Source organism: Pangasianodon hypophthalmus, chromosome 10 (assembly GCF_027358585.1).
Source record: "Pangasianodon hypophthalmus isolate fPanHyp1 chromosome 10, fPanHyp1.pri, whole genome shotgun sequence".
Taxonomy (NCBI): Eukaryota; Metazoa; Chordata; class Actinopteri; order Siluriformes; family Pangasiidae; genus Pangasianodon; species Pangasianodon hypophthalmus.
In genome coordinates, this window is record NC_069719.1 from 5584215 (window position 1) to 5606874 (window position 22660).

The following is a 22660-nucleotide window of genomic DNA, read 5'->3' on the forward strand; positions in this document are numbered from 1 at the left end:
GAACGGACGAATCTGCGCGCGTGCGAGTAAACAACAAGGGCAGTGAAATGTTAACGTGCGCGCATAGGCTCTCATTAGACATCTACGTGAAATAAAATCAATCAAAAAAATAAACCTTCTTAACATATATATAATATACAAGGTGGATTCAGATAGTTTACCAAAATAAAACAAAATCCCTTAAAACACGTGATGCATTCCTGAAATCCTCACTGCTGACTATCTACAATGTTTATATCATATTCTAAAGAAGCATGGCAAACCATTTTGTTACAGCTGACTGATAAACCATGTTTAATGACAGGTGTGATCATCTGAATCTTGAAAATGATAATATTATAAACATACATGATGATTTGATCTAATTTTATGCCTCTGTTGTTACAGTAGTGCCTTATATCTGTATATATCTCAGTTATATCTGTTATATCTGTATATATCTCAGTTATATATGCTATATCTGTATCTCAGTTATATCTGTTATATCTGTATATATCTGTTATACCTCTATATATCTCAGTTATATATGTTATATCTGTATATATCTCAGTTATATATGCTATATCTGTATATATCTCAGTTATATATGCTATATCTGTATCTCAGTTATATATGTTATATCTGTATATATCTCAGTTATATCTGTTATATCTGTATATATCTCAGTTATATATGCTATATCTGTATCTCAGTTATATCTGTTATATCTGTATATATCTGTTATACCTCTATATATCTCAGTTATATATGTTATATCTGTATATATCTCAGTTATATATGCTATATCTGTATCTCAGTTATATATGTTATATCTGTATATATCTCAGTTATATATGCTATATCTGTATCTCAGTTATATATGCTATATCTGTATATATATCAATTATATCTCAGTTATATTTGTTATATCTGTATCTCAGTTATATCTGTTATATCTGTATATATCTCAGTTATATCTGTTATATCTGTATATATCTCAGTTATATATGCTATATCTGTATCTCAGTTATATCTGTTATATCTGTATATATCTGTTATACCTCTATATATCTCAGTTATATATGTTATATCTGTATATATCTCAGTTATATATGCTGTATCTGTATATATCTCAGTTATATATGCTATATCTGTATCTCAGTTATATATGTTATATCTGTATATATCTCAGTTATATATGCTATATCTGTATCTCAGTTATATCTGTTATATCTGTATATATCTCAGTTATATATGTTATATCTGTATATATCTCAGTTATATATGCTATATCTGTATCTCAGTTATATATGCTATATCTGTATCTCAGTTATATATGCTATATCTGTATATATCTCAATTATATCTCAGTTATATTTGTTATATCTGTATCTCAGTTATATCTGTTATATCTGTATATATCTCAGTTATATTTGTTATATCTATATATATCTCAGTTATATCTGTTATATCTGTATCTCAGTTATATCTCAGTTATATATGCTATCTCAGTTATATATATATATATATATACACACACGTTATATATGTTATATATGCATATATCTCAGTTATGTCTGTATATTACTAGCTATAGTCCCAGTATATACAGGTTATACTTACTTACCTCAAAATTTTTGGGGTCAGCTTCCGGTTTGATGCTGACCACACCCACTTATATCATGTTACATGCATTAAGTCATGTCATGATGTTACATGAATTTCTCTATGATGTTACATATGTCATTATACTGTGCATGAATTTCTCCAAAGCAGTTCCACTAAGGGCTTAGTAACATAACTTCAGATTCACTTATCAGGCAACAAAGCAAGTTACAGTATAGGCTCCTGTTCCAATGGACCTAATTCACCCTCCTTCATTTTTATCTCTGTGCAGTTGTAATGGTGTTACAGGAAGCTTAGAGTCATCCAGCTGTTCGCCTATAATCTGCTAAGTAAACTAAGACAAAAACAACTTTGTTGAACAGTCCTGTCGAATCATATTAGATGTGATGAGGTGTGAAACTAGGGGGAGCTCAGGTTTATGTGAACAGCAGTTCAGCAGGTATAATTTAATGAAAATGTAAATCATGGTAAAGCATGTAAAGCATGGTATAAATACTGACAGTGCTGATGTAATGCAGTGTAATAGCCTGCTTTCTAGCAAAAGATTTCATGTCAAATTAAATAAAATTTGGTTTTATTGTGGTTTTACAATAGCGCCATCTAGTGTCCTACTTCTACATTTGAGTTCATTAACTTCCCACCTGTGGTCCTGGAGATCCCCCTGTCGTGCACACTGGAGTATTTTTCCTTCTCTAACACACCACTTCAACACAGGATGGGCTGTTAATTAGCTGAGTAGTTTGTGAATTAGCAGAATTTACATTTTATAAAAATGACCAATGTACAGTGAATTTACATTTTACTAATGCTAATAATTATTCTCCACATTTTATGTGCTCGGGTCAAACATTTAAAAGGGTTTAAGAGTCATATGTATATAATGAGCCATATTCATCTTATCATATTGTACCCTCTACAGTTTATCTCATTTCATCTATTTTATCTCATATTTAGAGCTAATATAAACATGCTTTTTTTCTTTTTATTCTTCTTTTTTTTTAGTTTTATCATTGTTTTTATTACTTTTCCTTTATTTAAATACTATTATTATTTATTACGACTACTACTTATACTACTGATAATAATAATAATAATAATAATAATAATAATAATACTTATATCAATACTACTACCACTATTATATCATTATTATTATTATTATTATTATTATTATTATTATTATTATTGATATTGGTAGTATTAGTACATGGTTTTAAGAGATTTATCTGTACATCTGTAACAAAAAAGGTAATGTTATCATATGGCCCATCTGCGCACACACACACACACACACACACACACACACACATCTGCCAATAAGCAAAAAAGGTATGCTAAACATTATATATATATATATATATATATATATATATATATATATATATATATATATATATATATATATATGTATGTATAATGTTTAGCATACCTTTATATATATTATGTTTATAATATATATATATTATAAACATTATATATATTATGTATATTATGAAGCCATGGCAAGGGTCAATGGGCCAAAGTAATGGACAAAACATGGGGGTAAAATAAATACATCCGAGTGTTTTGCCTCTCCTGCTCTTTTAATCGGGGTCTGGTTAAAATTATATTTTACTCAGAAAATGGCTTTTAAAAATTCCAATTCGTACAAAAAGACTACTTAAAGGTACAAACTGTAAATTATGATTAAAATAATACATTTCCAATCCATCCACTCCTCCTCCTAAAATGGTTCAGTCCAGATGAACTGAACCGGTAGCGTTGTTCGACCACACCTGCATACTCCCATACTAAATAGTATGTCTGAATAGTACGCACACTACACCTGGTAACTAAGGAAACGTGTAGTGGCGTACTGTTTAGTGTAGTAGTATGCAGTGTGGGACTTTACCTTGTTCTCCGATAGAGGGCATTAGAGAGGTCACGAACTGGGTGTCATGTCGGGCCATAAACAAGCCTGGAAGTTCAGAAAAAACTCAGATAAAGGAGACCAGGAACAGTTTCTACCTTCATAAGAATGGTGAGTTTAAGTATGTTTAAAATCTGAAGGTGCTAATTTGGAGTCTGGCATTTCAGTAAAATCCACTGGAAGACAAACTCTGATTAAAACAAACAAACAAATAAATAAATTCTAGTAACTTATCAGTTAGAAACAAGTTTCTTAGTCATTAAGACACAGTACTCCATCATGAAATTGTTGTATTAACATTATTATATATGTCATAGACAATTAAATATTTTAATCAAACAAAAGGGAGATGCCCAAAGCAATATTCTTTCATGGAGCCCAAAATGTCTGTCTCCCTCACCTATAACTGAAGCTATGTCAGGAATAAAACACGGCACACTAACACAACTGGCTCCATGGATCTTGGGACTAGAACCTGGTCATAAGCAGTTCATAAGGACCTGGGTGGCTTGGAATAAATTAAAAAAACAACTTTGATACTAATTAATTTAGAAAGAGCTTTCATACAACTCAGAGTTTGTTATCTGCATGTTTTAGGCCCTTCCAGTGCATTACTTTGGTATCATGAGTTGGTTCTATGCTGGTATTCCTAATATTGCTAAAGAAGAGTACTTAATAAATTTGAATATCACAAGTAGGGGTTGTTAAGTAAGAAATAAAACATGACAGTGCATACTGTTATAGGAAAATAATCCACGGTGGGGTGGAGTGATGTGGCGCAGCATGACGTGGAGTTTTCCCCCCAATTATAGCACATCCTCATGTGTTTTATTCCTCTTACACATCATCACTTTGCCAAGAATTACAATTTTTATGTCCATGAAACCTGTTCCTGTTATCACTTCTGTTATAACAGCTAAAAATAGCCATTATCTCACAGGCCTCTCTTTTTTTCCTCTTTCTTGAAGTTAATAAAAGCAAAAATGCTTGTCACGAGAAGCTGTACAGAGAAACGATAAAGCTTTCCATCCTGAAGAGTTAGAAACCTTGTGTTAGAAACCTTAAACCTTGTGTTAGAAACCTTAAACGAACAGTTTTACATTCGACAGTTTCAAAGTGCTGACACTGGAGGCTCCTTCCAAAAATGCATCACTTTATTTTTTAAATAACAACATTTTATTTATTAAATAACAACATGCTTTTTTTAAATGTGTTTATTATTTGGCTGAGATAGTGTGGAGTAATCGCCATACAAGTCCCTGAGTAAGTTGTTACTATAGAAATGATAACGTATTAGAAAAAGTGCATTAATAAAATAATAGAAAATGAGACAAAATGAATCAGCACCAATAACATTTGAGAGTTCAACATGCTGTAGTATATAAATTTATAAATGTGACTCTGTGTAATTACTTGAGCACTGTAGTATTACATTTTAATCTATGAATATGTAATTGATGTTGCAGGTACCTTACGTATAATACACAAGCCATTTATTATTATTTTTTTGTATATTCAGCAGAGCTAGGTAAATCCCCCTCCCCTGGAGCCTTGTGTATGAAACTTTGCTCTGATTCTGCACTAAAATGTGGCAAATGTGACGCCCTGCTACAAGGGTGAAAAACAGGATGTGATTTGTGTTTCTGTTTTTGTGTTTCAAAATGTATTCTGGGTGCAAAAGATAATGCTCATTTTGCAAATCCATCAGCAGTTGGTTAAAAAAAGCTCACCTGAGTTACATATTCTTTTCTTTACAGCTGTGGTTTATGGTGTTTTTCGACTCTAGAACATTTCTAGGCATAGCCTGTGCTTACAGGAAATCAAACGTGTTAACTAGCAAACAAGAGTCAGTCTCAACATCTCAGTGTGTAGGCTGACAACAACATGTGCTAGGAATAAAGATTTTTGTGGCTGAGATGACTTATCATCAAGTCGTTGTCATTATTACAGCATAAAGCTTAGAACGTTCATACATGTAGAGAAATTGTATTTATAAAGCCATGTGTTGGTAAGGATACATCCCAGTCATCAGGAAATTGATGTGCTAGCTAGCCTCTCATCATTCGTCTTACCTCCACCCAGAAATAACAGTCTTTTTGGAGTATTCAGATAACTATAGACACCCATCTATTTTCACTTCCATGTTAAGACAAAATGAAAAATAAAATTCAGCAATTGTCAAAAATTGTGAGAAATGTTTTATTTGGTGGTTTGACGTCTAGCATTAGGAATAAACACAAACAGATGAAGAATCATGTAAGAAAATATATGCTTTTTTTTAAAAAATTATGCATGATTTATAATAGTTATTTATAGTACATTATAAATATCTGTTTATATAGCCAAACGGCAGGGATTTTTATCACCTCACAGCTCCAGGGTCCGAGGTTCGAGGTTGAGCTTGGGTTGTGTGTCTTCTCACTGTGTCAGTATGGGTTTCCTCTCCCTTCCCCTACAAATTGCAGATAGTTTCCCCTTACTGTCCTGGTGGTAGACGGTGGTACATAAATGTGTGCTAAAAAGAATATTTTACACCAGAAGTTCCCAGACTAGGGCTTGTGACCTCATGTGGCGTCACTTGATTTACAAATAGGGTCAGGCAGGAAACTCCTCAACAATCTCCTCTTTTGTTTTATTCACTTATTTTACAAATTAATATTACAAATATCACTCTAACTAAGAAGGCAGCTTGTGTTTGCTACTATTTTGAAATGTTACTTGAAACAAGCCACATATAAATGAAGACTCTTCATGCTATTTTACTGTTTTTAATATCCTCACACGCTCTACTAGCGTAGGAGTTTAGCAATAAAATGAACAAATTTCTCTGTCTTCCTACATCCCCTTTCCGACTACATCAAGTGACTCTGACTCAGTGGAAAAAGAAGAGATCAAGAAAAATGAACATGGAAATATGCCATGTTGAATTTGGATTTACAAGTATAAATCTGGAATAAAAAAAAGTAGGGTGGTCAAAGTTCGGGTAATAATTCATAATTTATAATGACTGGGGTCATTTGCACAGAATGTTTGGGAACTCTTGGTGTACATCATCAAGGTCGTCTACTCGTTAAGGATTTCTGATAACACAAAGTGAAAGATATAATAAAGGGCAATGTTGAGCCTCTGCTGCCGTCTAAGCAACAGAAAAACAAACAAAAAAAACACTTTCTTCTAATTTCCTTTTTGGTAATTACATTTTTACCATTCATTCACAAGTAGCCATCTCAGTCGGATAAACACATAGAATTTATTTGGTCACATGAAGCAGAATACATGCAATCCGATGCTAGTGAAACAATACCAGAATACCTTTCATTTTCAGTTGTGTCATGTGATTTAGAAAAAGTAAGCCGGTTGTAGGAAAAGAACAGCCCACATCAAACGCATTGTCTATTCTTAGCTCTCTGATATATTCAAAGCTACTGTATATTACAGTTGCGGTGTATATCACGCTCTGGATTAACCAAATCTCCCATTTCAAATTTGTATTTTTTGGGGGGGGATTTTTTCGACAACATGGATTTTTTTTATTAAATTCAATACTATATCATCAAATTGTAATTCTTTATGATTCTGTTAGCTGGCCTAGAAAGAGCTGCTTCTGTTGCAAATTAAAATTGTAACCTATGTATATGTGGAATATTATTAATCAAGCCTCTGCCATTGATATAGACCAGGTTTCATCATATTTGTTTCAGCATACAAGAGGAGCAGTATTTCTCAACTTTTGACTGATTTTCAAGATATACAGCCCATGGCAGTTATGACAGCACTACTTTATTGTGTAGGTTTGGTTGAAATACAAAGGCATATATGTAATAATACTGTACAATAATGTTTTTTTTTTTTTTTTTGTAGAGAGGATTTATTTTTCATAGTTTGTTTTATTTGATTACACATTTTAGATGCTACCAAACCATTGGTTTTCTTACATTTATCATCTTTATCTCACATTTTTTTCTTTTACTGTTGGTATCTGGATATATGGGTAACCAAACTGTAACACATAGTGCATACACTCACTCTTGGAGAGCCAAGCTTTGCACATTCTGCACTGCTAATCATCACGCTGTCAGGTCTGATCATCAGTAAATCATTTTTATTCATTTGGCAGATGCAACGTGACCTCCAGGTCTGAGAACATGCAATGTAGCCATAGAGGGACTTGCTCAAGGATCCAGTCCTGATACATGAACTTGAACAAAACAAAAAAACAAAAACAGTTCTCAGGGTCCCAATGAAAATAATCAGGCATTTACAACGTTTGTTTGGTTTAAAACACTGTTGTTCATGATCACACCGCAAGAGCAAGAATAAGGCAAAAGATTATGGTGTTATTCATTCTCTGAACTTCTGTGACCATCAGCACAAGTGATACAAAAGATGGGTGGCCACCACTGAATTTGTTTTTATTTGTTACAGATAAAACAATTCAGTTGTATTCAGTTAGTACTTGCTATTTCTGTGGAAGTGTTGTGATGTAGAAAGTGTACATCCACAAATCTAGGTTGTAATATATGGGGCTGCCTGCGCAAGCTCAGGAAAGTACTGTTTTGACATTGTGTTTATGCTAAGACAGAATAAGTTGGTATCATTTTTGGACTAAAATGAGTTCTGGCTCTACCCTGGCGAATTTTGAATATCACAAGCCCTTTTGGTGCTGCTCCACAACTTCATGACCTTGAAAACAGTAACAGAGAGAAAGGGAAAAATTAGCTTGTGACCAAACAAAATAACATAAATGCTGTCAGGACTGCAAAACAGTCCAATTTGGTCTCTTTCACCACACTGGCAGATTTGGTATGCAGCTCCCCATTGTCCTCCAACAATCTCCAGTATTCCGTATGGAGAAATGTGAAAAGCTGAAATGGAACCCACTCGCATGCATCATAAATACTTATAATTCCACTGTCCATCCCATCTATCTACAACTTTCCGTGGAGCTTGTGGAAGCCCAAGCACTGGAAAAAAAATTTCAGTAAGCTAATTTAGATGAGTAAAAAGTAAAGGGACTTTAAGGGAATCTTTAGTGAATCACATCTGTCCACTTTACGCATGGATCCTCCAGTTTCAGCATGTTGCCTTCTTCATTTGCCCTGAACGTTGTACTTGCCCTTCTTTCCCACACCAAGGCAGCTGAGACAGCCGATGCAGCGGTGGTAACAGCTGATGATGCGTGACTGGCCCAGCTTGAAGGCCATGCTCATGATGGCCATGCCTGTGATGATGAAGAGGAAGGTTAGCATGAAAAACTTGGGGTGCTTGGGCACAATGTCACCAAAGCCAATGGTTGTAAGCGTTATGAAGCAGAAGTAGAAAGCATCGAACCAGTTTAAGTCCTTCTCCCACAGTGGTAGGATCAGTGCCCAGCTCAGTATATAAGCAAAGACAACAAGCAGGATTAGCATGAATGGAACGTTCAAACCGTCCATCTCTTGGCCGATGGTATTAAAGTCCCACATCTTGAAGCCCAAAGGCACAGGTGGCATCTGATTGAGCTGGGGGCAAGAGCATGTGCGTGTCAGAGGTCCATTCTGACCAAACTTCTCCCGTGTGATGATGCTCTCAAAGATTGCAACATTTTTGAGAAACTGGGTGGACTTTTGCTTCACAGATGACTGGGTGAGCATCACCTCGCGGATGTCCAGTGGTTTACCCACTGCTATGTCCTGACTGGAAGTATAGATGCTGTTGTGGATTGTGCCACTTTTCCGGCTTCTGCAGAGGCTCCACAGCTGAGAGAGAAGACGTTTGTGGGAAGAGTGCAATCTTTGGTAAGCATTGGACACGAGCATTGCCAGAATATCACCAACATCTGAAATGACTAGCAGCATGAGTGGAATTCCCAGCATGGCATAGATGATACATGCTACCCTTCCAGTCCCAGTCACTGGGTAGATCTCTCCATAGCCTGAGACAGAAAGAGGCTGATAGTTATTATAGAAAAATCTTATGTGCAGTACTTTGCAAAAGTCTTATGCACATGCAAAGAAATGTTATAAAGCAAAGATGCCTTCAGAAATAATTATTTAAACGTTTCTACATAAAATAAAATACTATAAAGAGCAGTAAACAGTAATAAACTAAACAAAGTCAATATCTGGTGTGTTTTTTTTAAAAAAAAAAAAATCAGCAGTCTCAGGAAATTTGATGGTACGTTTTACTGAACATCTTAGAGAATCTGCAACAGTTCATCTGAAGACTTCATACTTGCTTCTTTTTTATGCAAAACCCAGCAGCCTTCTTTATGTTTTTTTTTTTTTTGTCTGAAAAGTGGCCTGATATATATAGTATCTTGCTTTTTTTACTGACATACCAAGATTTTTCTGTAACATTTTATTTTTTGTTGGAAAAGTAATGTTGGAAAAAAATGTTTTTGTACTGACTCAGTAATGCAGAAGTCATAAAATAAACATCTATAACAAAATTTGTTCCAAAAATGGTGCCTAAGACTTATGCACAGTACTGTATGTTACGCCTCAGAGGGTTTATATCTGCCTATTAACCAGTTTTTAAGAAAACATTTTTTTTTTAACATTTGCCTGGGATAGAAAAGCTGGTGTATCAAGAAAAAGAAGGTTACGCTATGGTTATCCAAACTCTCTGACTGTTTACTGCTGTCATGTCAAATTCACATAGAGAAAGAGGATGTACATTATGGAGGAAGCACTCAAAGAACCACAATTTTATGAAGGCTGAAACAGGGAGTATTGATCCTTTCATTACAGTGCTTTAAGGGAATAAAATAAAATAAAATGCCAGTACGTCTCTTTTAGCTATGCTGACATGTGTTGTTGGTTTTAGAGTCATTAGTGCCTGAGGTATAAAACTCCAGTTCTGCAGGCCAAGACCTGGTTGGTTAAGTGTTTAACACAACTCATTTGTTGAAAACTGACCCTGAAACAGTAATGTAGAGAGGTACTAATACTGATCCTGATTTTCTAGGGGATCCCTGTAAAAATATAGTCTTAGATTACACTAAACAAACAGCGCAACTCTTACAGTACATCCATTAAAGAAGGTTTTCTTCTCCATTGAATTTCTATAACAAGGAAGTATTTTGCACTGAAGTTTGTGACTGTGGCATTAACCTCTATGGTTGTGTCTGTACCAATGAAGAGCTAATGAATGAACAAAAGACAGTTACTGGCTTTTAGATGCGCTCTTCTCCTCCTTCTGAGGGTTCCGCCGCTCGCAAACGAAGCTGTTATGAGCTCTTAGTGACAGTTTCGCCTGCCAGTGCTACAAGATCAGATGGCAGATTCGTAATAGACTGGGGAAAATGCTGTATGGTGCTATTCCCTCAGGACTGTGATGAGAGCATTCCCAGTTCTAAAGTGCTCCCTTCAACAGCTACAACTCTATGCAGACTCTGATTATTACTATGTGTAGGTGTCAGATGTTAAATGAGATGGAAAGGCTCAAGACGGCTCCTGGTTCATGGGCTGTGCCCTCAGTTTTATTTACATTAGCGTAAAGTTATTTTTAAATGTAATTTATGTAATATAGTCTTTTGAGATAACTATTATATTGATAATAGGTCATTAGTATTTTTAGAGGAATTGTATCATTCGCACAGCTTCAAGGTCCCTGATTCAATCCTGAGCTTGTGTTACTGTCTGTGTGGAGTCTATGTGCATGTTCTCCCCATGGGGTTTCCTTCAGGTTCTCTGGTTTCCTCCCACCTCCCAAAACATGCCAGCAGGTGAACTGGCTACAGTAAAATTGCCCCTGGATGTGTATGAGTGTGTGAATTTGTGTGTGTGGTTCCCTGCAATGGACTGGTGTGTGTTCCCTGTTGGCACCCAGTGTCCTGGTTCCACTACAACTCTTGACCAGAATTAAAAAAATTAATGAAGATGGATGAATGAATGTATGATCTTTTCATTTAGCATCCTGTTACTAGATATTGTTAAAATCAACTGCACTGAGCAGCTAGAGTTAATGAAATTGTCACGTCAGCCCCACCTATAAACATGAACATTTCCCAGCATCCTCCACTACAAGGCTTATCAACTTTTCAAGTGATTGAGTTTGCTTTGTCTAGTCTGATCCATTTGTTGATTGCCTGAAGCCTTGCATGTTTTTGACTTTGACTTTGGATTTTTTGGCTTTGCCAATACACCAAAGGTTTGCATCCAAACCTTTGTCCGTTCGTACAAAGTTCAATCAGAGCAATCAGAAAGAACATTTACGGCAAGACAGTTGTGTATTACAGCATTACAGCAGTGGCGTCCCGTCCAGGGTGTATTCCCGCCTAATTCCCAGTGCTCCCGGGACAGGCTCCAGAGCCACTGCGACCCTGACCTGGACAAGCAGTTAGTGAGTGAGTGAATAATGGCTTTCCTCCTTCCCATCCCCCAATAATCACTTAAAGATTATTATGATTGTTGACAAAAGCTACCCTTAATGGACATCTGCAGCACATGGCTAATGGATGAGGACATAACATCCTGAGACTGAGCCAACTCAACCAGTGCACTTTCTCTGTCTTAAGATCAAAACCACAGCAACTGCATTATGTCTGTTAGTCATATTGGTAAAATGTTTAAGAAGGATTTCTTGTTATTAGACTAATTCATTCTTGGAACATTTTCCTAAAAGTGTAAAATTCATTTAAACCATGTTTAAACTTTTTTTGGGCTAAACTGTGTGCTACAGTGGTGTGTGTGTGTGTGTGTGTGTGTGTGTGTGTGTGTGTGTGTGTAAATTCCTCATAATGTGGATGTGTCATGGGGAAGTGTCCAATCAATAAGGTACACCTTATTGTTATAGATATGCAATTATTGGCTGTAGTCCACCTGTGGCTTTAAACACATAACGAATAGTGTTCCTTTTCCACGGATGGATGTAGAAAAGGAAGTTTGTACAAATCTATCACATCTGCATCTAATATTCAGATGGTGTTGATGATTTGGATCAGGTGTGTTAGATTATAGCAGAAATAGCACCATAGCTGAGTCTTTGTTGGCTGAAGCCTTGAAGACATACCTTTAAAATGATGCCCATCATGAGACACAGAGAAACAAACAGACCCAATGAGAAGCAAAGAAATGTAGATCAGGAGACACACAGAAAAGCAGAGAGAGAAAAAGCAGACAGATATTACTGTTGATGCCATTGGAATGTATGAGGATTTGACCTGTGCTAATGAGCACAAGCTTAAGCTTTATGACGGAGTTGAAATGTTACCGATGAACATCTGGATCTAAAGACAGTGTGACCTCCAAAAGGTTTCCACAGACATTAAGACAGAAAATCCGAAGAAAATGGTCACTAGATTGCTAGTGCAATAACACAGTCCTGTTGTAAAGACCTTATAAATGATAAATCCTGTTTTATAAATCATCTAGGACTATTTTATTCTCCTGTGGTCATTTGAACATTGTGGGTAGTAGGGTGTGGTACTTTTCATCCGTAAATGCAAAAAGAGAACAGAAAGAGTTAATTTCACTGATGTGGCAGATGACTAACTTATACACACCTTTTCTTATAACCCTTTGCAAAACATATGAGATTAACATTTCTACTCTCAACTAACTGCTTTACCAATTAACCAATTTTTAAAAACTCTGTATTTTGATTTTCAGACCAGTCTAGAGCTCATTGAAATGCTCATTGTGTTAGAGGAAACAGCTGCATGGAGGTACATAGAGAGCCAGTCAGATTGCAGTCAGATTCTGAATCTTGTGGCCAGAAAAGTGTATGTCAGATATCAGACTGTGACCCATCGCCAGAGCATCTGAGGATGAGATCATGTCTGCATAGACTCACTGACTTTAAAATCAATTTCTCTAAATTAACCAGGAGGCTTTGGACTGCCAGTTTCCCTCACATGAGACTCAACGAATTCACAGCATACATACGGTCATGTGAAAAAGAAAGTACACCCTCCTTCAATTCTATGTTTTTATTTATCAGGGCCAAAATCACAATTGTGTGGTTCTCACCAACTTCTATAAACAAACAAATAACCTCAGGTGACAACAAAAAACACAACAGATTTCAATATGTAGTCATTTTTTCCCCCAAAAAATTAAACCAACATTCAGAAACCAGGTGGGAAATAATAAGTACACCCTTCCTACTTTCACAATTATTAAGAGAGTAATTAGCAGCTAGGTGTTACTAACTAAATGCACAGCATTAGTTAATCATCAAGAAGTGTGACTACCTCTATCTACCCTATAAAAGCAGAACTTTAGGCAGTTTGGTGTTCTGGAGCACTCAGGTGTGTGTCTACATCATGCCAAGAAGAAAGGACATCAGCCATGACCTCAGAGAAGCAGTCGATGCTGCTCATCACTCTGGGAAGAGCTTTTATGGAAGCATGGCTAGGAAAAAGCTTCTTCTTTCCAAAAAAAATATGGAGCACAACTTAAGTTTGCAAAATTGCATCTGAACAAACCACAAAAGTTCTGGAACAATATCCTTTGTACTGATGAGACCAAGGTTGAGATGTTTGGACATTGTGCACAGAGCCATGTTTGGCGAAAGGCAAACACAGCGTGTCACCACAAACACCTCATACCAACTGTCAAGCGTGGTGGAGGAGGGGTGATGATTTGGGCTTGTTTTGTAGCCACAGGACCTGGGAAACTTGCAGTGATTGAGACAATGATGAACTCCACTTTATACCAGAATATTTTTGAAACAAATATGAGGCCATCTGTCTAGCAGCTTAAGATGGGCTGAAATTGGGTCATACAACAGGACAATGATCCCAAGCACACCAGCAATTCGACATCTGAATGGCTAAAGAAGAAAAAAATCAAGGTGATGGAATGGCCAAGTCAAAGTCTAGACCTCAACCCCATTGAGATGCTGTGGGAGGATCTGAAGTGAGCTGTGCATAAACGAATGCCCTCAAACATCAATGAACTGAAGCAATGCTGTGAAGAATAGTGGGCCAAAATTCTCCAAAGATGTGAGAGACTGATAAACTCCTACAGAAAACGTTTACTTCAAGTTATTTTTGCTAAAGGTGGTTTTACATGTTACTGAATTATAGGGTGTACTTATTTTTTCCATCTGAATGTTGGTTTATTTTTTGGAAAGAAATGACTACATATTGGAATCTCTTGTTCTTGACAAGAATTAAGCACTTACTTAAAATGATGAATGAATTTTGAGAAACAAAATGTGAACAAAACATTTACAGATTTACAATATTCACATGATTACACCCTGCATGAGCATTTCGATGAGAATAAAGTGAGCTGTATATGTATAGGCAAAGCACACTCTTTCGCTTACGTTAGCTCATGGATGCTGCTGATTGGCTACAATTGCTCAGATTGATAGGGTAGAATATTATTCCATCCCTTCCACTCGAACTCCTGGCCATGAGTGACTGTGGCATCATCTGAAATTGGAAATTGATCCCATAGGACAAGCACTTTTCTATTGCATCACTCAGGCAACCTTTGAAGCAATTCCGTTTCATTTTAAAATAATTTTATCAATATGGCTGAGTCGCTGTTTCACTTCTTCTTTTTGTTGCTTCAAGTGTTGCTTCTTCAAAGTAAATTTTATGAATATGACTGCATTATAGTCAGTTAGGTACTAGTCACTAACCACTTTATCTCTTCTGTTCATCTGTTTGTCCGAAAATATTAATGTGTTGTTTTTCTGCTGCTCTCATGCGGTTGGCCTGGTTACAGCTTAGGGTCTGTGTGCACTTGATAGGCGATTATAACCAAAGTACACAATATATTGTACAAATAAATCTCACCATTTCACCATTAGAGTGAGAGAGAGAGAGAGAGAGAGAGAAGGAAGGAAGGAAGGAGTCTCAGACTGATCTAAAGCAGTTTAATGTAAAACTCAGAGTGGATATTCTCACACCTTATGTTCTGACTGTACAGAGCCAAAATTTCCCCTGTTGCATCTTATGTGTGTTTTGTGTAAGCTGTTCTCCTTAACACATCACTTCTTTTCTCTCTCTTTTCTCCAAATGATGCATCATTGCATTTTAGTTAAAACTGTGCTGTGTTTATTCCACAATGAATCCTGATAACTGTCCAATTACAAAACCCTCTATAGGATTTGGGACATGGATGAGAAACTAATCAGAGATAATCTGATAATCTGATAAAGCTTCAATCAATCAAACATACGTTTTGTGGACAAACACAAAACAAAGATGAAATAACCACTCAGCTTTATAAGTTGTAGAAGAAGGCAAGATGATTCTGCTGATGCCTCCACGAGCAATATTTGATGTGCCCTCAAGGGAATTAGGAGCCTTTTGCAACATATCTGCGAACTTCTCCTGAACATTTTTGTCTTGTAATTTTGCAAAAGACTATTCTTTTCAATATGGACAAACTTGAGTGGGATTTCATGCCAGGAATCAGGGACTGATTAAAAGTCTGTCTGTAAAATGCCATATTATTGGCGACACCACTGTGTGTGATTATACACTTAAGATTTTTTTTTTATTGGAGCACAAATGGTGCACTGGTTTTGATCGTACACACAGAGCAGTGTCTTTTGTCTCATTTATCTTTTTTAAAACAAAAGTTTGAAAAAAATGCTTTGTTTAGGATGATGGATCAGCACTTTTGAGGTGGCCCATTTTACTTGATCACAGAAGGGTTGTATTGGAGCAGGACATCTGACAGTTATAGAATAATAGTATAACAATTGACATAAGAATGGCTTAATAAAAAAGCACAAGTTTGAAAGCCATGCATTATCTGCATAGGTACTTCTTCACTCTTTAAAGTGCTTAGACAGTTTGCATGTAAAACAGTAACAGTGATAAAGCCGATGAAAAGGAAAGTGTCACAGAAGTCACAAAGAAAATGGCAAAACAATGGCTGAATACAAAAAAAACAGAGTGAGACAGAGAATTTGAGTGTTCCCTCACCCACAGTGGTGAAGACGGTGCAGCAGAAGAAGAGCGAGCCATAAAAGGTCCAATTTTTATAACTCTGAGACCACACGGCTTGGTAGTCCATTCTGATCTTCTGCTCTACAGCACCCATGAGAACCTCCTCAGACTCATCTAAACATCCAACACAAGCTCAGTGTCATAAAAAACATGCTTTTAACACTCCCAATTCATCATTTTTCAATTTGATAAAACTTACTACACAGCAAAGCTTTTAGAACTAAAGGATAATTAAACTTTAGCACTAGAAGTGATCACAGTAACAACATTGCAACAGCAATATGATCACTTTCCCTGAAGCTACTGGATAAACACTCCCTTAGCTTGCCTTTTAGAAATTATATTCAGTGATCTTATATAGTAGACTATTAATGAGGTTCTGTTTGGAGGAAAAATGAATGACATGCATTATTATTATTATTATTATTATTATTATTATTATTATTATTATTATTACTAATGAATTACTTGAATAATTCCAACACATCACAAACACAAAACAGCTTAATTACTTGACTTAGTGACACAATCACTTAATCAGCTCAGAACACCTCGGCACATGAGAGCAGGACAGGAACAGAGAGGTAGCAGCTGTTATTAATGAATGGAATAAATAAAGTGCTGTTCCGCGCTCATACCGGAGTGATTGCGCACAGTCGCCACGACTTGGCGCACGAAATTTCGGTACTCGTCCGTGTCGTTTCTCGGTTTCCCCTCGATCCCCTGGAAGAGGAAGGCACCGAGCACGGCGTAGGCGATGAGAGAGAGGATGAGCACGACGTGAGGAAAAAGCGCCCACATGCATTTCACCGCTGTCCGTCTGGCCGCCGGGCGCGCGCGCCCCTCTTCCACAGCCACGGACATCTTCTCGCGCTTAGCGTCTCCGTCCTCTACATGTTATGCGTGACAGCGTCCCGACGTCTGACTTGTGGCGGGTTGCCAGATTGCTCGAATACGTTTGAGACCCACCCGAGGGCATAAAAGCATTATACCAAAGTCTTTTGCTATCAAGCAGACAAAATGTGCTGCAAGTGGGCGTCGCAAATGTGCGCCTCCTCTCCAGGCAATTGTTCTTCTGAACTGATAATCGGGCATGTTATTCAATTCTTATCTAATGCACATTATGGATGATATATTTTTACTTTAATTGCATTTTAAGTGCTATGTATCCAGTGCACAATCCAAATGCAAAAAGCAATAATCTTCCAGTTGGTAGTAATGACATCCAGTGATATCTGGGAGTAATGACAGCCACTATATCTGTGCTTCAGATCAGCAAAATTACATACGAACCACTACGCCTTCAGAAACACTGGAAAACACTGGGGGGAAACCACAGGCAGACATGTCAGCACTGTGAGCATGGTGTGTGACCTGAATTCTGTCTGTGACCTCAGTTCCTCAACCTCAGCTACATCACTCCAGTTCATAATCAGTCTCAGCCTGAGATGAGCACAGAACCCATGCAGTTAGTATTTTTGTTTGACTGTAATATATTTTATAATGAATTCAGTTATAGGGTCTATTTTTGCAAAATATAAACAAGCATAATTTAAACAACCACAACTCAGGCAAAAGTTTGGGGACACCTGCCCTAGCACGCATGTGTGCTTTTTGAACATCCCATTCCAGATTTAATCCCTTTGCTGCTAAAATAATATCCACTCTTATGGGAAGGCTTTCCACTAGACTTACAGGACACTCGAGTTCTTCCACTCCAATCTTGACAAACCATGTCGTCATGGAGCTCGCTTTGTGCACAGGGGCACTGTCATACTGGAACAGGTTTGGGCCTCTTAGTTCCAGTGAAGGGAAATCATAAAACTACAGCACACACAGACATCCTATTCAACTGTGTGCTTCCAACTTTGTGGCAACAGTTTGGGGAAGGAACACATATGGATGTGATGGTCAGGTGTCCACATACTTTTGACCATATAGTGTAGTGTACATTCCCTCTGTATCCCTGAACATATATTATTTGAATGTTGGTCCATTCTTAGAGTAACAATAACGCTGACATCAGAGTGGCATCTTTGTGGGTAATGTCCTGGTATGAGACAAAATGCAGCAGTTTTCCTGGGATTTTTAAGCACTGTGTATTTTACTGTTGTAATTGTTATTGTCAATCAGCTTTGTAGTGTGTAGGAGTGACAGTGAGGTGATTAATCCACCACTTGATAAATGTGTACCATCAATATATCCACTACCATGTCACTGTCTTTTCTCTGCCAGGAAAAATCTACTACCCAAATAATATCTTGGCAGTGGTGGTTTTACAGTGGTCCCTTTCCATTTATGGATGTAGTAGATGGAGCTTGCATACTGTGCAGAAACACATGTAGGCTAAAATCATTAACTGGATACATGCAAAGTGCACCTTTATGCCAAGAGCACCTGATAAAAAGCCAAAGCAAACTTTCCTATGCCTGTTCACAATAAAATCACCCATCCAAACATCTCTACAGCTGAACAATTTCATTCCATTTCCATGTGGCATGTGTGCACACACAACTTCTTTATATATTTATAGCTGAGCTGCTGCATACAAGCTGCTCAGGGAACAGCTGTTGACCTGATAGAGTCAGAGTGACCAGACTGGATTGTACAGCTATACTCTATTCAGAGTGTTGTTCACTAAAACGACTGCCAAAAAAGAGACAAAAACAGAACAAAACAAACAAACAAAAAACAGTGAAACAAATCTAAGTGTGCAGTGGAGTTTCTGAACTTTTGGGGCCCTTATATAAATCCCCCTTAAAAAAAAAATCCCCAACCCCTTTTTTTTTTTATTCTACCCACCTCTCCCCATGATAAAGACAGCTACAAACCAGGGAGATTGAGGGTTAACACACGCCTCCTCTGAGAATCATGAAGCTAGCCAACCTGATCATGCAGTGTACCACACTTGGAGAAAAGCACTCTCTGCCCTGTTCTGCATACATGAGCTCACAAATGGCCATGATTGGCTAGTGTCACTGTGATTGACAGGAGAGAGAGAGAGAGTATGCCATCCCTTCCACACAGAGAGCACAGTCAGTTTCGCTCTCTTGGACTCCTGGATGGCTGTGGCATTGTTTGAACTCATTGTTTGAACTCAATTTGAACTCATGATGTCCAGACAACAGGGCGAACACTTTTCTATTGCACCAATCGTGAGTCTGCAAAAACTTTCTTTTACCACCTCAACAGACACAAGCAATATGGGGGATGTTGCATATTTAAAAACATTTCACCATTGCATTATTACCGCTGTATCGTAAACAGAATGATTAAAAATTTTCGTTCATAGCCTATTAAAATTTCCTAGGGTTTCATTAGCATTCAACAATAAATCTAAGGGAACTTTTTTAAGGTCTGTAAGGTAAACCCTGCTACCAAGGCTGAAACTAAAATATATAAAAAAGTAAATAAAGCTAAAAAACTATATGAAAATTTAAATTTGTTATAATCTTGTGTACGTCATTTGAAGTGCCACAAGTTAGAGTTTCCAGGCTAGACAGCCACTTTACCACCTAAAACTATAACTTTGCCACACTATACCTCTCAGCACAAGGGCATTTTAGCATCACCAAAGTGATTAAAATAGCCGAAATGCGCCAATCTGGCCTTACAAATAGGAGTGGAGTTTGTCCTGAACCATCAGTGTGGCCCCGAACAAAAAACAAAAAATCTGAATGACTGTTGCTTTCCACATTTTCCTCCTTTTTTACACTGTGAAGAAAAACCCAATGTCTTCCACTGGAAATCTGGTCCATTGTTGACCTGTAAGTGCCATAACTGTGTGAAAGTGTTTTTGTGCCTTGAATTGTGGACCATAGGTGCTGTTGTCAAATAGAGAGTTCGTTCTAAACCTCAGTTAATGCAAAGCAGCATGGGTCATTAGCCGCGCCCACTGCCCTTTCCGGCCATTATATATTTATACAGATAGCCACCAGTAATTGGCTTTATGGTTTTGAACTCAGCAGTTGTTCAAAATATATATAAAACTGATAACAATGTTATTAAAAATGCATATCCAGTATTCAAACAATTCTAGACCTGCTTTTAGTGTATATGCTCTTTCAAATAAGACAGATGGCAAGCATCTTTAGTTAGCTCACATAATCCAACCAAAAAGAAGCCCAACTTGGTGTGATACTGCATGATCTGGCAATGTTGGTAGGGTCCTGCTGCTGACTGATTCATTGGACACCACTTTTGCCCATCATCAGTAGGTCTGCAAGCCACAGAGTCATATACTTGTGGGACCTGTGTGTGTTTTGTTTGTAGCTAAGTGATGGTGCCACAAGAGTATACTGAACAGATGGGCCATTAGTTTGGGACCATAAACATTTACCAGCAGCCCTCCAAATTGTATTGCTATAGAATATGTATTGTGATTAATGATATATGCATATACTGTATATGGCTTCTAAATAGTCACTCAGATGTACTCAAACCCCATCATTTTGGTCAAAATCAAATAGCTCTCAGTTCCAAGACTACCAGAGAGCCACTGTTGGACATTCGAAGACCCTTAATCCTCAATACACAGCTGTTTGAATTGTATTCTGTCTCACTTTTCTCACTCAAAAGTTCAGTCCAGACTTCTTTATTCCTGGCTACAGACTCCGGCTCCTCCTTAGGGATCCCCACAGATTCCCAAGCCAGCTGTGATTTAGTCCATCTAGCAGGTCCTAAGTCTGCCCCAGGGATATCCTTTTACGATAATTAAACTACTTCACAACTGTCTTGTCTCAATTCAGAGGTGCAGCAGCTTCACTTTTGAGCTCCTCACTCCACCACTGAGAATAAACTCTTCTACCCAGGGGAGGAACCTCATTTCATCACTTCCAAATACAAACACGCTCCATGGTATACTTCCACCCCCAGCACTGATTGACAGGTTTCTGTGCAAAGCACTGGAAATGCAAATGCAAAGGGAGTTGTGATTCTGTTTGAATTTTGGCAGGCTCCATACGCGACGCCAAAGAAGTGAACTAGCAAACGGGGTAATTGCTATTGCTATTTCAATATGTCAGAGTCATAACTCATAAGACATGGGAAATGCAATTGCCAATGAACTTTGCTTTTCCATTTGAAATTTGGCAGACGTTGTACATTCGTGTAAACAAAAATGAAAAACAATAATACACGATTTGCATTTTCATTTGAATTATGCCACAATTTATGCGTCCACAAATAGAAAACGCAATTGCAAATACAGTTTGCAATTAGTTTTGAAAATGGTCCAGAAAATACTTCCATATATAATGTTGAATCTTTTGCTACCTTGAAAATGGAAACCTAAGGCACATATTCAGCCAATGCTTATTTTTGCTGTATCAAAAAAAAAAAAAAAAAAAAAAAATATATATATATATATATATATATATATATATATATATATATATATATATATATATATATATATATATATATATATATTATACAGTTGAGGTCAAAAGTTTACATCCCCCTTTCAGAATCTGCAAAATGTTCATTATTTTACCAAAATAAGAGGGATCATACAAAATGCACGTTATTGTTTATTTAGTGCTGACCTGAATAAGATATTTCACATAAAAGATGTTTACATATAGTCAACAAGAGAAAATAATAGTTGAATTTATAAAAATGACCCCGTTCAAAAGTTTACATCCCCTTGATTCTTAATACTGTGTTGTTACCTGAGTGATCCACAGCTGTGTTTTTTGTTTACTGATAGTTGTTCCTGAGTCCCTTGTTTGTCCTGAACAGTTAAACTGCCTGCTGTTCTTCAGAAGAATCCTTCAGGTCCCACAAATTCTTTGGTTTTCCAGCATTCAAAATACAATATATATATCGTATTGTATCATATTTTGGATTTTGTGTATTGTTACATCCGGAGTTACTGTTACTACTGTAAAGTTGATTATTTCCCCATAACAGCATGTCCCAAAGTGTTTTTCCCCTCTTATGCTACAGCAATTTGCCAACAATTACAATTTTTCATTTATTAATTAATGACTCCTTATACCTTTTAACTGTTTATAGACTGCAAAACTGCTTGTCGAGTTCACACACTCCATTTGTCGAGCTCACTCTCTTTTTCATGTTGCTCCTGTTTTCATGGACAGGATATCAAAGAAGACTAAAGGTAACATCTCTGTTATTTGATGGTGCTATCTGCTTGGCATCATCCAAAGTGGCCCTCTGACTCGCACTTGAACTATTCCCTGCAGCGTATGAGTCAGCCAGCTAGAAAATACTCCAGTTCCAAG

At 37.0% G+C, this 22660-nt stretch overlaps 1 protein-coding gene and 1 long non-coding RNA gene across 3 annotated transcripts in view; one reads left to right on the top strand and one right to left on the bottom strand.

Moving 5' to 3' along the window:
* Window positions 1-3514: 3514 nt before the first annotated feature.
* Window positions 3515-22660, top strand: part of LOC128319147 (uncharacterized) — a 30692-nt gene continuing 11546 nt past the window's right edge. For both annotated transcript variants that reach the window (XR_008302556.1, XR_008302557.1), the window contains exon 1: window positions 3515-3625. This is a non-coding gene — a long non-coding RNA (uncharacterized LOC128319147). The remainder of the gene's footprint in view (window positions 3626-22660) is intronic.
* Window positions 6746-17426, bottom strand: kcnk18 (potassium channel, subfamily K, member 18). Its single transcript, XM_026944301.3, has 3 exons — window positions 17054-17426; window positions 16392-16529; window positions 6746-9428 (listed from the first exon to the last, which is right to left on the bottom strand). Exons 1-3 carry the CDS (start codon window positions 17277-17279, stop codon window positions 8605-8607), a joined length of 1188 nt encoding a protein of 395 aa, XP_026800102.1. The 5' UTR covers window positions 17280-17426; the 3' UTR covers window positions 6746-8604.

Excerpts from the sequence above, each read along its gene's own strand:
- kcnk18 (XM_026944301.3), bottom strand. The coding sequence starts at position 17,279 with ATGTCCGTGGCTGTGGAAGAGGGGCGCGCGCGCCCGGCGGCCAGACGG. Across the intron at positions 16,530-17,053 it reads GACTGTGCGCAATCACTCCG|ATGAGTCTGAGGAGGTTCTC; the intron begins GTATGAGCGCGG and ends TTGGATGTTTAG. Across the intron at positions 9,429-16,391 it reads CACCGTCTTCACCACTGTGG|GCTATGGAGAGATCTACCCA; the intron begins GTGAGGGAACAC and ends TTTCTGTCTCAG.